We start from the raw sequence: 12285 nt of genomic DNA, 5'->3' as shown, positions 1-12285 counted from the left end.
ATCACCCAGTCAGATGGGCGGGGTATTAATAATAATAATAATAATAATAATAATAATAATGATAATTCCACGCAGTTTCTCAAAGTGGTGTACAAAACACAGGAACAGCTACCAAAACAGTTAAGAACAAAAACGAGACAGCAGCAGATAATTTTTTTTAACAATACAAAGGTGGCAGAGACTTATCCAGCTGCCGAAGCTTGTTGGCGGTGGGGGAATGTCTCAAAATGTTTCAGAAAGTGCAGATAGCGAGCACCTGTCGTCATAGCGGGAACGCTCCTTCACATAACAGGGGCAGCCACACTGAAAGCCCTGCTCCGAGTTTCTGTGTCTGTCTGCTGCCTCCGCATTTGGCGACGGCAAGTCTTTATAACTTACCGCGCCTCGGACTGGTGTCTCCAGCACCGATCACGCACACGCTATTTCCGGCTCACTTCCGGGTCGGAGCAGCACCGGAAATAGCTTGTGCGCATGTGCACAGTCCTCCGACCCAGATGTGCAACGGAAATAACGCTTGCACATGTGCACAAGCTATTTCCGGTGCTCCTCTGACCCAGAAGTGGGCAGTCGCACAGTGCCAGAAAAGCGGGCGACGGGGTTTGCAGCGGGCCTTAGTTTGGGGACCCCTGCTCTATATCCTCGTTTGGAAATTGCAGGTGGACAGACAGATTTTGCGCTAAGGTCCTCCTGTTGGCATCTAGCTGGCCACTGTTGAGAACAGGGTGCTGGGCTGGATGATCCACCAGCCAGGCTCTTCTTCTGTTTGCATTCTCCATGCTTCTCCAGCCTTAGGTTAGCAACTGTCCCGGCTGGCAGTGCTCACAGAGGGCCTGCACTTAGCCCAAAAGGCTTCCACTTAACTGCCCTCTGTAATGGACCACTGCTGCCTCCTTTCCATCACCTGAACACGTTCCCAACTACTCCATACCTATCAATATTAAGCAGGTGCCTTTATTATAGTGTCTGTGTGTGTCCGTTTGTCCACCCTTGCAACAAAACTCTTCCACCCAGACACGCAGTTTCCTTATTATTTTCCTTGCCGATTTTATCTACATTTTGAAAGCTTTAATGTACCTACTTTGTTTTTTTAAACTCTCCAGGTTTTACTGGCGTTTTCTTATGAATGTTTTATATTAGGTAAAGCTGCTATTATGCCAATAAAGGATGAATGAATGAGAAAGGTAAAAGCTGCTCGTGAGGTTCTTTTTGCATTAAGAAGGGGCATTAAGCACCTGTTAAATTTAAAGATAAATAGATGGAACGCCTGTTGTGTATCCGTATTTCCTACAACAAGATGACATGGCAATTCATACCTCTCTCGCCCCGATCTGGCCACAGTGATCCATGCGACCGTCACCTCCAGACTTGATTATTGTAACTCGCTCTATGCGGGGCTGCCCCTGAAGCTGACCCAGAAACTACAGCGGGTGCAGAATGGCGTGGCGAGGCTCCTCACGGGGTCTTTGCCGCGGGACCACATTCATCCAGTGCTTTACCAGCAGCGCTGGCTCCTGGTGGAGTACAGGGTCAGGTTTAAGGTGCTGGTTTTGACCTTTAAAGCCCTATGCGGCTTAGGACCCTCATACCTAAGAGACCGCCTCTCCTGGTATGCAGTGCTGTCAAGTATCCCGTTTTCCCCGGGATTCTCCCTTATTTCCAGCAGTTTCCCGCTGCTCTCCCTTATTTTTTATTTCCCTTAAATTTCCCGTTTTTAATGGAAGCAGCTCCTCCCCTGCTGGCCAGGGACTGGGTGGGAAGACCTCGCCTACTTGGAGAGAAAAGCCTCAGCCCTCAAAGCAAGTGGGAGCCGTTTCCCGTGCTTACAGGGGGGTGTATTCCTCCCCCTGCATCAGCCCCTATCCGTTGCCGCCGAGCCCCTCAGCCGGCCAATAGGGTTAGCTGGTGGGCGGAGCCTGGCTGCCTTTGAGCAGCTGCTGCTTCCTGTCCTGTTTTGATGGGATCAGACAAGAAGACGATGGGGCTCCATTGCGCGGAGCACATGGCTGTCCTCCTCTTTGCTGGCTGCCCTCCTCTTTGCTCCGCTCCGAGCCCGAGCCCGCTTGGAGTTTGCATTGCTGCTCCGCCCATTTTTGCTTCTGGCTCCGCCCACCACTGACATGTGACTGTCCCCGGGATTGGTGAGACTGCTGATCCCTTATTTTCAAATCCGAAACTTGACAGCTATGCTGGTATGTCCCGGGTAGGGCCTTAAGGTCCTCAAATAATAATTTGTTGGAGGTCCCGAGCCACAAGGATGCTAGGTTGGCTTCAACTAGGGCCAGGGCCTTCTCAGTACTGGCCCCGACTTGGTGGAACAGTCTGGCACAAGAGACCAGGGCCCTGCGGGATTTGGCATCTTTCCGCAGGGCCCGCAAGACAGAGCTGTTCCACCCGGCCTTTGGGTTGGTTTCAGTTTAACCCTGATGTTTCGTTCTTTTGGTGTGATTGGTGGGCTACTTAAAAATGAGGCTGCAGTTTAGATTTAGTTTTAAATTGTATTTTAATCTGTATTTTAATGAATTGTTTTATTTTTTGTTGTGATTTTATTGGCGTTAGCCGCCCTGAGCCCGGTTTGGCAGGGAAGGGCGGGGTATAAATAAAAATTTATTATTATTATTATTATTATTATTATTAGGGTTCTAAATCTCTTTCTCACTCCCTTCCGCATACTTTCTCCACTGCCTAAATCAGCCTTCGCCGACCTGGTGAGCTGTTTCGGACTACAACTCCCATCAGCACCAGCCAGCACGCGCTGATGGGAGTTGTAGTCCAAAACGGCTGGAGGGCACCAAGTTGACCGACACTGGTCTAAAACCGATTTCTGCAATGCAAGGCGTTGGACTAGATGACCCTTGGGATCCCTTCCAACTCTATGATTCTGTGATGAGCCATGCCTCTGGCCCCTTTTAGGGCAGTGGTTGTTGAGTGAAGGAGCAGGAGGATTTCTCTTTAATTTGGGGGTGAGTGGAGTCTATGTTTGCACAGCACGGCTGCCTGGAGCTTCTAATAATAACACAAATTAATCCTATAGCGGGTATATTGTGTCTGGGTTTTCTGAAGCAAGAAATGCATTTATCTAAAAAAAAAAAAAAACTGGGGGGGCAGCTGCTGTCATAAGGGCATCAGAGGAGCCTTGCCGGATCTGACCAAAGGCCTCTAATCCTGCACGCAGCCTATGATCCTGGAGGTAGTATGTTATATAGTAGCCATTGAGAGCCTTGACCTCGGTGAAAACGTCTCTAAGCCGCTTTTGAAGTCCACGGCCATCATGTGGCAGTGAGTTCCATAGTTTCAAATTACGGCCTTTCAGAAGGAAGTGGCAAATATTTCTGGGATGCCTCCAGAGTGTTTTTAGCCATCGGTGTGATATGGAAAGGCGGGGTTAAGATTTCATACAAAATAAATTCCCCACTCAGTGCCTGCCCCAGATTTAACCACCTGACTTTTGCTGCTTGAGTCTGTCTTTTAGCAGTAATTAATCTTATCAATATGATATTTTTTTTAAACTGAATAAAAACTTTATTTAAAATGCTAAACTGCCCTTCCCCCAAATGTGTCATTACTGCTGTGGCTTTTGGTTTTTGTTTTTACAGATGAAATGGTTTTTACTGTTGATATTCTTACTGCAAAATCACTTCGCAATATTTTATGGGAAGCAATTCATGAATGGAATAATGGATAAATAAAAGTATTATTATTATGCTAGGCAATGATAACAATGTCTTTTAAATACAGTGGACGCTCGGGTTGCGAACGCGATCTGTTTGGGAGGCGCGTTCGCAACCCGCGCCGCTGCGTCTGAACACACACGTGATGCAATTCGGCACTTCTGCACATGCGCAAAGCGCAATTTATCACTTCTGCACATGCGCGAGCGCCGAAATCCGGAAGTAACCCATTCCGTTACTTCCAGGTTTGGCGCGGTGCACAAACCGAAATCACGCAACCTGAAGCGGCCGTAACCCGAGGTATGACTGTAATAATAAATATAGTGTTTTCTTAAGCAATAATATTTGTAAGGATGCGGGAGAGGGCCTTATTGGTGGCTGGTCCCAGATAACTTTGGAACTCCCTGCTTAGAGAAGTTAAACCACCTCCCTCCTTGTTGTCCTTCTGGCAGCGGGTGAAGATGACCTTGTTCCAGTAGGCTTTGATGAAAGCTTTTTTAAAGCAGAGGTTGGATAGCCATCTGCCATGGATGCTTTAGTTGAGATTCCTCCATTGCAGGGGGTTGGACTGGATGACCCTTGGGGTCCCTTTCCAACTCCACAATTCTAGGATTCTATGAAAGGGCTGGTGCTGTGCTTTATTGTAATTATCTGTATGTTTGCGTGCTTACAGGTATATAACATATATTACACACACATATATAATGCACATACAATATTCTGTTAATTGCTTCCCAACCCACTTTTTATCTGCTCTTATTTTTATCTGTAAACTGACTCCAGTCCCTGCCCGGGGAATCAAAGCAGGATGAAAATTATCACAGTCTTTCTCCATGTCGTAATTGTGCCCTTCCCAGCACCATTGATCAAATGTTTTTTATTATTATTATTATTATTATTATTATTATTATTATTATCCTTACTGCCACTGTGGCTCTTTTCCCACGCGTCACCGATCACCGCGGCAACAACAAGACGACTCCGCTCGGCCTTTTTTGGCAAGGCGCTCTGTTTCCAAACAAGTGCGTTTTTGGCCAGCCTGCCAGGTAGGCGGGGTGCGCTTGGAGAGGGTGGGGAGAGCGAGCTCCAGAGGCGGCGAGGAGTTTCCTGCTTGCCGAGCCGCCCAAGGGGTCGGTCGGGGAGCGCGCACGAGAGAGAGAGAGGAGGCAGAGCAAGGGCGCTCGCTCGCTCGCTCGCTCGCAGCATCATCATCTCTCGCTCCCTGCTCTCCCCTCTCCGGGAAGGGAAGCAGGAAGGGGGACTCTTCCCTCCCCAGGAAAGGCGAAGAAGGAGGACAACAGCGAGCCGGCAGACAGAAGCGCCACTGTGGTCCGGGGATGGAGAAGGAGGCGGCCCGGGGAGCAGCCGCCGGGGACGGATGGCTCTTCTGCGCTGCGGGCGGAGGCGCAGAGCGCGCAAGGGGCGATCGGGAGCTGCCACGGGCCGGCGCCGCTGAATGGCCATTGTGAGCCGGAGCAGGCGGGCGAAGGCGCAGCCGAGAGAGGGCCAAAAGGAGGCAGGGAGGAGGCGACCCGGCCGTGGGCCACTCGGCGCTGAGCTCCAGGAGCAGGCGGAGGCGGCCAGCGCCCCTGTGCGCCCCCGCGCAGCATGAGCGGAGCCGGAGGCGGCGGCGAGGTGGTCTGCTCGGGCTGGCTGCGCAAATCGCCGCCGGAGAAGAAGTTGAGGAGATACGTAAGTCCGAAGCAGGAGGAGGAAGCGGGGCGGTTGGAAACAAATGGACAAGGAGTGTGTGTGTGTGTGTGTGATAGAGAGAGAGAGAGAGAGAGAGAAACCGGGAGAGGCCGATCTGGGGCTGTGCCCAAGCGGTAGTCCAGGATTGTGTGTGTCTTGTGTGTGTACAATTGCAACATCCAGAATTGTTTGGATGGGCGTGCGCAATTGCAAAGTCCTGGATTGTTTGTGTGTGTGTGTGTGTGTGGTTTGCAAAAGTCCAGGATTGTGCATGTGTAGCTACAAAGCCCTAGTTGGTGCGTGTGTGTGACTGCTAGGTTTTGGGATTGTGTGTCCATAATTGCAAAGTCCAGGATTTTGTGTGTGTGTACAGTTGCAAAATCTCGATGCGAGCATGTATCCCCCGCCGCCGCCGCCGCCCCAATAGCTTGTCCTTAGTTGAAGGTTAGCTAGCGGTGAAAATGATCGAGGGCGAACCGCGTCGCTGGGGTTGGTTGGGCTGCTGCTTGTGCAGACGCGATCGATCGTGTCCCGCGCAGGCAGTCATGAGCCCCGGTCCCAAACAAGAGAAAGGGCGAGAGAGAGGCGGAGGGCTGGTTTGGGATCAGTTCGGAAAACCAGCCTGCCTCCCTTCCTCTCGGTGCCTTCTCGCAGATCACACCGGTTTGTAGCTTTTCAGCGGAGAAAAGCAGGTGCGGGGTTCAAATCAACCCAACGTTGTTTCCTAAAAGTCGGTGCTGCGTGCCTTCGCGGGATCGCACCCCAGTGGATCGGTGGGGGTCCTGCTTCGATTTTGCCCGGCTTTTAATACGTTGTAGGGATATGTTTCTAGGTAGGACGGATGTTTGTATATCATCACACTGATTTTCGGCGGTTTCTCTACCTCCCCCCCCCCCTTCCCCTACCAATTCATCTCTGCTTTTGATGTCATTTCCAGAGGTGCGAATTCGGATCAGGGTTGGACCCTGGTGCGTAAGAACAGCAGTTTTTAAAAAGCACACACACACAACGCTTGCCTGGCTAGACTTTTAAAATAAATTTCGAGAGTGACTTCTAAAAACGAAACAACGGGACTACAGACTCGCCGCTTTGGGGGTGGGGGAGGCGGGGAAAGGCGAGCGCGCGTGTAAGCATCCCTTCCCATGCCGCTTCGGAGTGACTCCGGATCTCAGGGCGGAGCTGCGGATCCAAGCGGCGCTGGGCGTCGCCGCCAGGGTTGGCCTGGCCCTGGGCAGCAGCCGCCACCTGGGTGGAGAGCGGCTTGGCCTGTTCCCGGCTGCGCTGCTCCGGCTGCTACAGGTGCGGACTGGGAGGGGCGGCGGCGGCGGCTTGTTTTCGCTGTTTGGGCTGGAGCGCTCCGGGAGCGTCTGGCTGCTGCGGGCGCGCCTCCGCCTCGGCCCGCCTCTGCGCGCCCCCTGGCGGCCTCGGCTGAAAACGCGCGTGGCCGGGTTCGCGCTGTATGAACCCGGTTCCGTCTAACACTGCCGATTTAAAGCGGCATGGCGACGCTTTAAGCACCCGCGGCTCTCCCACCCCATGGGGAGCATGGGATCCCCGGTTGTTGTTTTTTGTTGTTTTTTTGAAAAGCATTGAAAGTACACAAATTAACCGAGATTCGATTCGATTTGTGGAATTTATATACCCACAGGTCTGCTTGCCCCCTGTAATGTTTCCAAAAAAAGCTCAACCTGAGGGTCATCTACCTGCAATCCAAGAAAATTTTTCCCCAATGTGGACCTCACACCCACGACCCTGACTTTGAGTCTCATGCTCAGTGCTGCTGAGCTATATAGCCCTTTAGGAGGGCTATAGGGGCGCGGGTGGCACTGTGGTCTAAACCACTGAGCCTAGGGCTTGCCTATCAGAAGGTCGGTGGTTCGAATCCCCACGACGGGGTGGGCTCCTGTTGCTCGGTCCCACCTCCTGCCCACCTAGCAGTTCGAAAGCACTTTGAAGTGCAAGTAGATGAATAGGTACCGCTCCGGCGGGAAGGTAAATGGCGTTTCCATGCGCTGCAATGTTTTCTCCAGAAGCGGCTTAGTCATGCTAGCCACATGACCCGGAAAAACTGTCTCGGGACAAACGTCGGCTCCCTCGGCCAGTAAAGCGAGATGAGCGCCGCAACCCCAGAGTCGTTTGCGGCTGGACTTACCTGTCAGGGGTCCTTTACCTTTACCTTTAGGTTCTGCCACCCCTGTGGGAGAGAGAACAAAAAGCACATAGACAAAAAACAAACTTTGTGTTTGTTTGTCCCCGCCTTTGACGTAGAAAAAAAGCTTGCCATTTCTGTCTGTCAAGCAAAAATCCAGCATGCTACTCTAGAGGTGGTCACTGACGGGCTTTTGTGGGATTTTGAGCAATGGTGATTTCTGGCGTCATTTCCCCCATCCCTCCAAAATGGAGGCCTCTGTGTTCGTGTATGCTCACAAATTAAACAGCAGACAGTGGACATATTGTAGTATAGCCGTGTCGTTAGGCCATGCGCTCCAGTATGTGTGAGGAGCCATTAGATATTTGTCATTGCTTGTTTATGAAGAATTCCTCGTTGAGTCATGGAGTCTCTTAGTGTTTCTGAGGGCATTTTCTGCGTTGATATACAATGCTAAAGCACCTCCCGACTTAGGCCCTGTTCTCATGATAAATGGAGCAAGGGGGCTGTCTCCGAGAACCCCAGTTCCTTCTCCCTCTCTCTCCCCAACCCTGCACGGGATCTGGAACTGGCTTCAAGGTGAGGGGTTATGACTCAGCCCGTCTGCAAAGTCTGCAACTCTTGGCTGCTACGACTCCTCCGCTGACGGCGAAATTGCACCAGCTTCGGGTGATGGATGAAACTGCTGAGTCTCCGATGCTGTTAGTCGAGATGCATTGCCAGCCGTGCTGCTAGATTCTGGGATTTGGTAGAAAACATATCTGAAACTGCCAGCGTTGTCGTGCCTTGACACAGGTCTGCAGGCTGACCATACCTGCATGGAGAGCAGTTTTGGTTGCCACTGGGAATGTTCAGGGAGGCAGGAGAGGATGTATTGTTTATTAATATCCTTCCTAACTTGCGCTAGCAAGTTCCTTTACTTAGCAGAGTTTTACATTCCCCTTTAAAACGCACAGCGGATAACTGGTTGCAGGCTTGTACCGTAAGCCTCTCACCGTTATACAGTTCAGTCTGTTTTAGACTGAATTGTACATTCCTGGTAAGTTCCCTTAAATCCCTCTTAAAAGAAGAAAGACGCCACAATCTTATTCAAAGGCAATAAAAGAAGTTTACTTACATCAGGCAGAGCACAGTGTGATCCCTGAAGGCAGACTTAGTTACAAAGTTACAGGTGGGTAGCCGTGTTAGTCTGCCATAGTCAAAACAAAATAAAATAAAAAATTCTTTCCAGTAGCACCTTAGAGACCAACTAAGTTTGCTCTTGGTATGAGCTTTCGTGTGCATGCACACTTCTTCAGATACAAAGAATTGTTACAAAGTATATTCATGTGGATCTATCCCATATGGCATTGATGGCCAAACTTGGCCTCCAGCTGTTTTGGGAACTACAACTCCCATCATCTCTAGCTAACAGGACCAGTGGTCAGGGATGATGGGAATTGTAGTCCCAAAACAGCTGGAGGGCCAAGTTTGGCCATCACTGCCATATGGGGATAATCGAAGTGTCTTCTTTTGGCCGGAAGCCAACAGAGCATCTCTAGCTAAAAGATCTGCTCCAACGATGGAGTAAGTCAAAAAGAAAGAGTGTGCAGCGTTTCTTGTACTTTTGTTACCTGGACAGGTAAGGTCACGCCCACCTCTAGTCACATGCAAAGGAAGTATGTCCCAGCCAGGAGAAATCAGGAAGTTTTTGACTGGCTGGACTGGACCAGACATTCCCCTGCATGTCCACTCTAGGAAAACAAGGAATGTTGTACTTGACTGCTACTTATGTATCACATCCCACAGCCACATCTCAAAAAGGGATTACAGAGTGGGGAAAGAGGGGCGCACATAGAATCATAGAATCATAGAGTTGGAAGAGACCACAAGGGCCATCCAGTCCAACCCCCTGCCAAGCAGGAAACACCATCAAAGCATTCCTGACAGATGGCTGTCAAGCCTCTGCTTAAAGACCTCCAAAGAAGGAGACTCCACCACACTCCTTGGCAGCAAATTCCACTGCCGAACAGCTCTCACTGTCAGGAAGTTCTTCTTAATGTTTAGGTGGAATCTTCTTTCTTGTAGTTTGAATCCATTGCCCCGTGTCCGCTTCTCTGGAGCAGCAGAAAACAACCTTTCTCCCTCTTCTATATGACATCCTTTGATATATTTGAACATGGCTATCATATCACCCCTTAACCTTCTCTTCTCCAGGCTAAACATACCCAGCTCCCTAAGCCGTTCCTCATAAGGCATCGTTTCCAGGCCTTTGACCATTTTGGTTGCCCTCTTCTGGACACGTTCCAGTTTGTCAGTATCCTTCTTGAACGGTGGTGCCCAGAACTGGACACAGTATTCTATCTCCCAGCTCTAACATTCACATATTCACAGGCTTCAGGATAAAACCTGTGAGATGGGGATGTTGCAGCCCCCAGATGGGCGAGGGCCTTAGCTGGGTTTCGTCCTTCGTTAAGGCGTCTTTCAAGAATTAGATGCATTAGTGAAATGAGCGAGGCTCACCTTGGCTAGCTGGTGATGGAAGTAAATTCCCTGGCCTGGTGGCTTCTCGCACCTGTCTAGCCAAGCCTTTCCTTGCCCTTGCCCTTGCCCTTGCTGCTCCTGTGATTTTTGCAGCAAGGTGGTTTTGCCCACTCCTCCTCGTATCCTTTGACCTCTTCCTTCGCCACTTTCGCTTTCTTTCTCTTTATTATAAGAGACCTTTGCACCTCTGACGGGCTAGGCAGTCTGCAGCGATGGATCAACTTGTTCCTTTTCTTCGGGGAGGGGGCGGGGTCGAGATGGCGTGTTTTTGTCATTAGCATTAATTATTTAATGGCCGCCGAACTCTTTGAAGAGGCGAAGGGCTTTCAAAGTGCTATTGTTACAGCCCGGGAGGGAGATCAAACGGGGGCTTAGAAGCCATAAAGGCAGAGCCGACCGGACGTGATTTTTTTTTAAATAAAAATTCACGGCGGCTGGGGCCTTGCAAACGTCGAAATAAACAGACAGGCCTTGGGAGTAGTTCTGGGAAGATTGTGGGGAACTTTTGCAGATGCGGAGATTGTGGCCGCGCTCCAGAAAGAGTGGGGGAAAGCAAAACAGGGGAACATGTTGAAGAGTTTGGATTTGATATCCCATTTTATCACTACCCGAAGGAGTCTCAAAGTGACTGTCTTGCCAGAGTGGTGCATGCTCTAGTTATCTCCCACTTGGACTACTGCAACGCACCCTATGTGGGGCTACCTTTGAAAGGTGACCTGGAAACTACAACTAATTCAGTATGCGGTAGCTAGACTCGTGACTGGGAGCGGCCGCCGAGACCACATAACACTGGTCTTGAAAGATCTACATTGGCTCCCAGTACGTTTCCGAGCACAATTCAAAGTGTTGGTGCTGACCTTGAAAGCCCTAAATGGCCTCGGTCCAGTATATCTGAAGGAGCGTCTCCACCCCCATCAATCTACCCAGACACTGAGGTCCACCGCCGAGGGCCTTCTGGCGGTTCCCTCATTACGAGAAGCCAAGCTACAGGGAACCAGACAGAGGGCCTTCTCAGTAGTGGCACCCGCCCCGTGAAACACCCTCCCAGTGTGGTGTAGTGGGAGCCAGTGTGGTGTAGTGGTTAAGAGTGGTGGACTTGTAATCTGGTGAACCGGGTTCGCATCCCCGCTCCTCCACATGCAGCTGCTGGGTGACCTTGGGCTAGTCACACTTCTCTGAAGTCTCTCAGCCCCACTCACCTCACAGAGTGTTTGTTGTGGGGGAGGAAGGGAAAGGAGAATGTTAGCCGCTTTGAGACTCCTTCGGGTAGTGAAAAGCGAGGTATCAAATCCAAACTCTTCTTCTTCTTCTTCCCACCAGATGTCAAGGAGAACAACTACTACCAGACTTTTAGAAGACACCTGAAGGCAGCCCTGTTTAGGAAAGCTTTTAATGTCTGATTAATTATTGTATTTTAATATTGCGTTGGAAGCTGCTCAGAGTGGCTGGGGAGGCCCAGCCAGATGGGCGGGGTATAAATAAATTATTATTATTATTATTATTATTATTATTATTATTATTATTATATATCGTACCATATTTCCTTATTTAATAGTATACAATTTACACAAGGGGGCTCCTATAACCTATGACAAATGATATAAAGAGATAGGAAGAACAGAAGCTACAATGGGAGCCTAATGTTTACCTGCAAGTAGTCCTATTTACACAGAGCAAGGCTGTAGCCGTTCCTTTGCCCACAGATACAAACTTGTAATGCTTTCTGTTGCTTAGCCAGTTCACGTTGAAGCATGGCTGGCTTCAAAGGATGTAAATGTGTGGGTGTTTTCCTAAAAAAAAAGAAAAGAAAATGGCAGAGAGTTCAACTACGCAGTAATAACAGAGAAGACGTTCGGTTTGAAAGCCTTCAATCCCAGAACAATTACTTGTCAACGTTTGGGAGTCAAGTTGTTTGCAAAAATGACACTCTGTTGACTTTTATGCAAATACCTTCCTGAGGACAGATGGGTTTATGCAAATACAGTTTTTTATCTTGTGGCCGCCGTCCAAGGGACAACTGTTAAAATGTCTGAGCACGTGTTATTTTGCAGGGAAATCAGGCATGCATGGGTGTACTTTTTCTGAAATCCAAAGGAGACGTCGTCAGGAGAGCATCAAATTAATATTGGAACGCCTTTCTGCAAAACTATGAATCGCCCAGTAGCGTAAGAGTGGTGGATCAGGCCCACATCCTGTTCTCACAGTGGCCTGACAGATGCCTGGCAGAATTCTGCCTGCTAGCAGGACCTGAGT

General features: G+C 49.8%; 1 protein-coding gene across 1 annotated transcript in view; it reads left to right on the top strand.

Annotated features, from left to right (window-relative positions):
* Positions 1-4856: 4856 nt before the first annotated feature.
* Positions 4857-12285, top strand: part of GAB2 (GRB2 associated binding protein 2) — a 135782-nt gene continuing 128353 nt past the window's right edge. Inside the window, exon 1 of the mRNA XM_033146024.1 lies at positions 4857-5360. Within this exon, the coding sequence (XP_033001915.1) occupies positions 5277-5360 (84 nt within the window). The 5' untranslated portion in view covers positions 4857-5276. The remainder of the gene's footprint in view (positions 5361-12285) is intronic.

The sequence above is a fragment of the Lacerta agilis genome, chromosome 4, assembly GCF_009819535.1.
Source record: "Lacerta agilis isolate rLacAgi1 chromosome 4, rLacAgi1.pri, whole genome shotgun sequence".
NCBI classification, from domain to species: Eukaryota; Metazoa; Chordata; class Lepidosauria; order Squamata; family Lacertidae; genus Lacerta; species Lacerta agilis.
The sequence above is the reverse complement of the archived record's forward strand: the minus strand, read 5'-3'. Positions and strand labels throughout refer to the sequence as shown.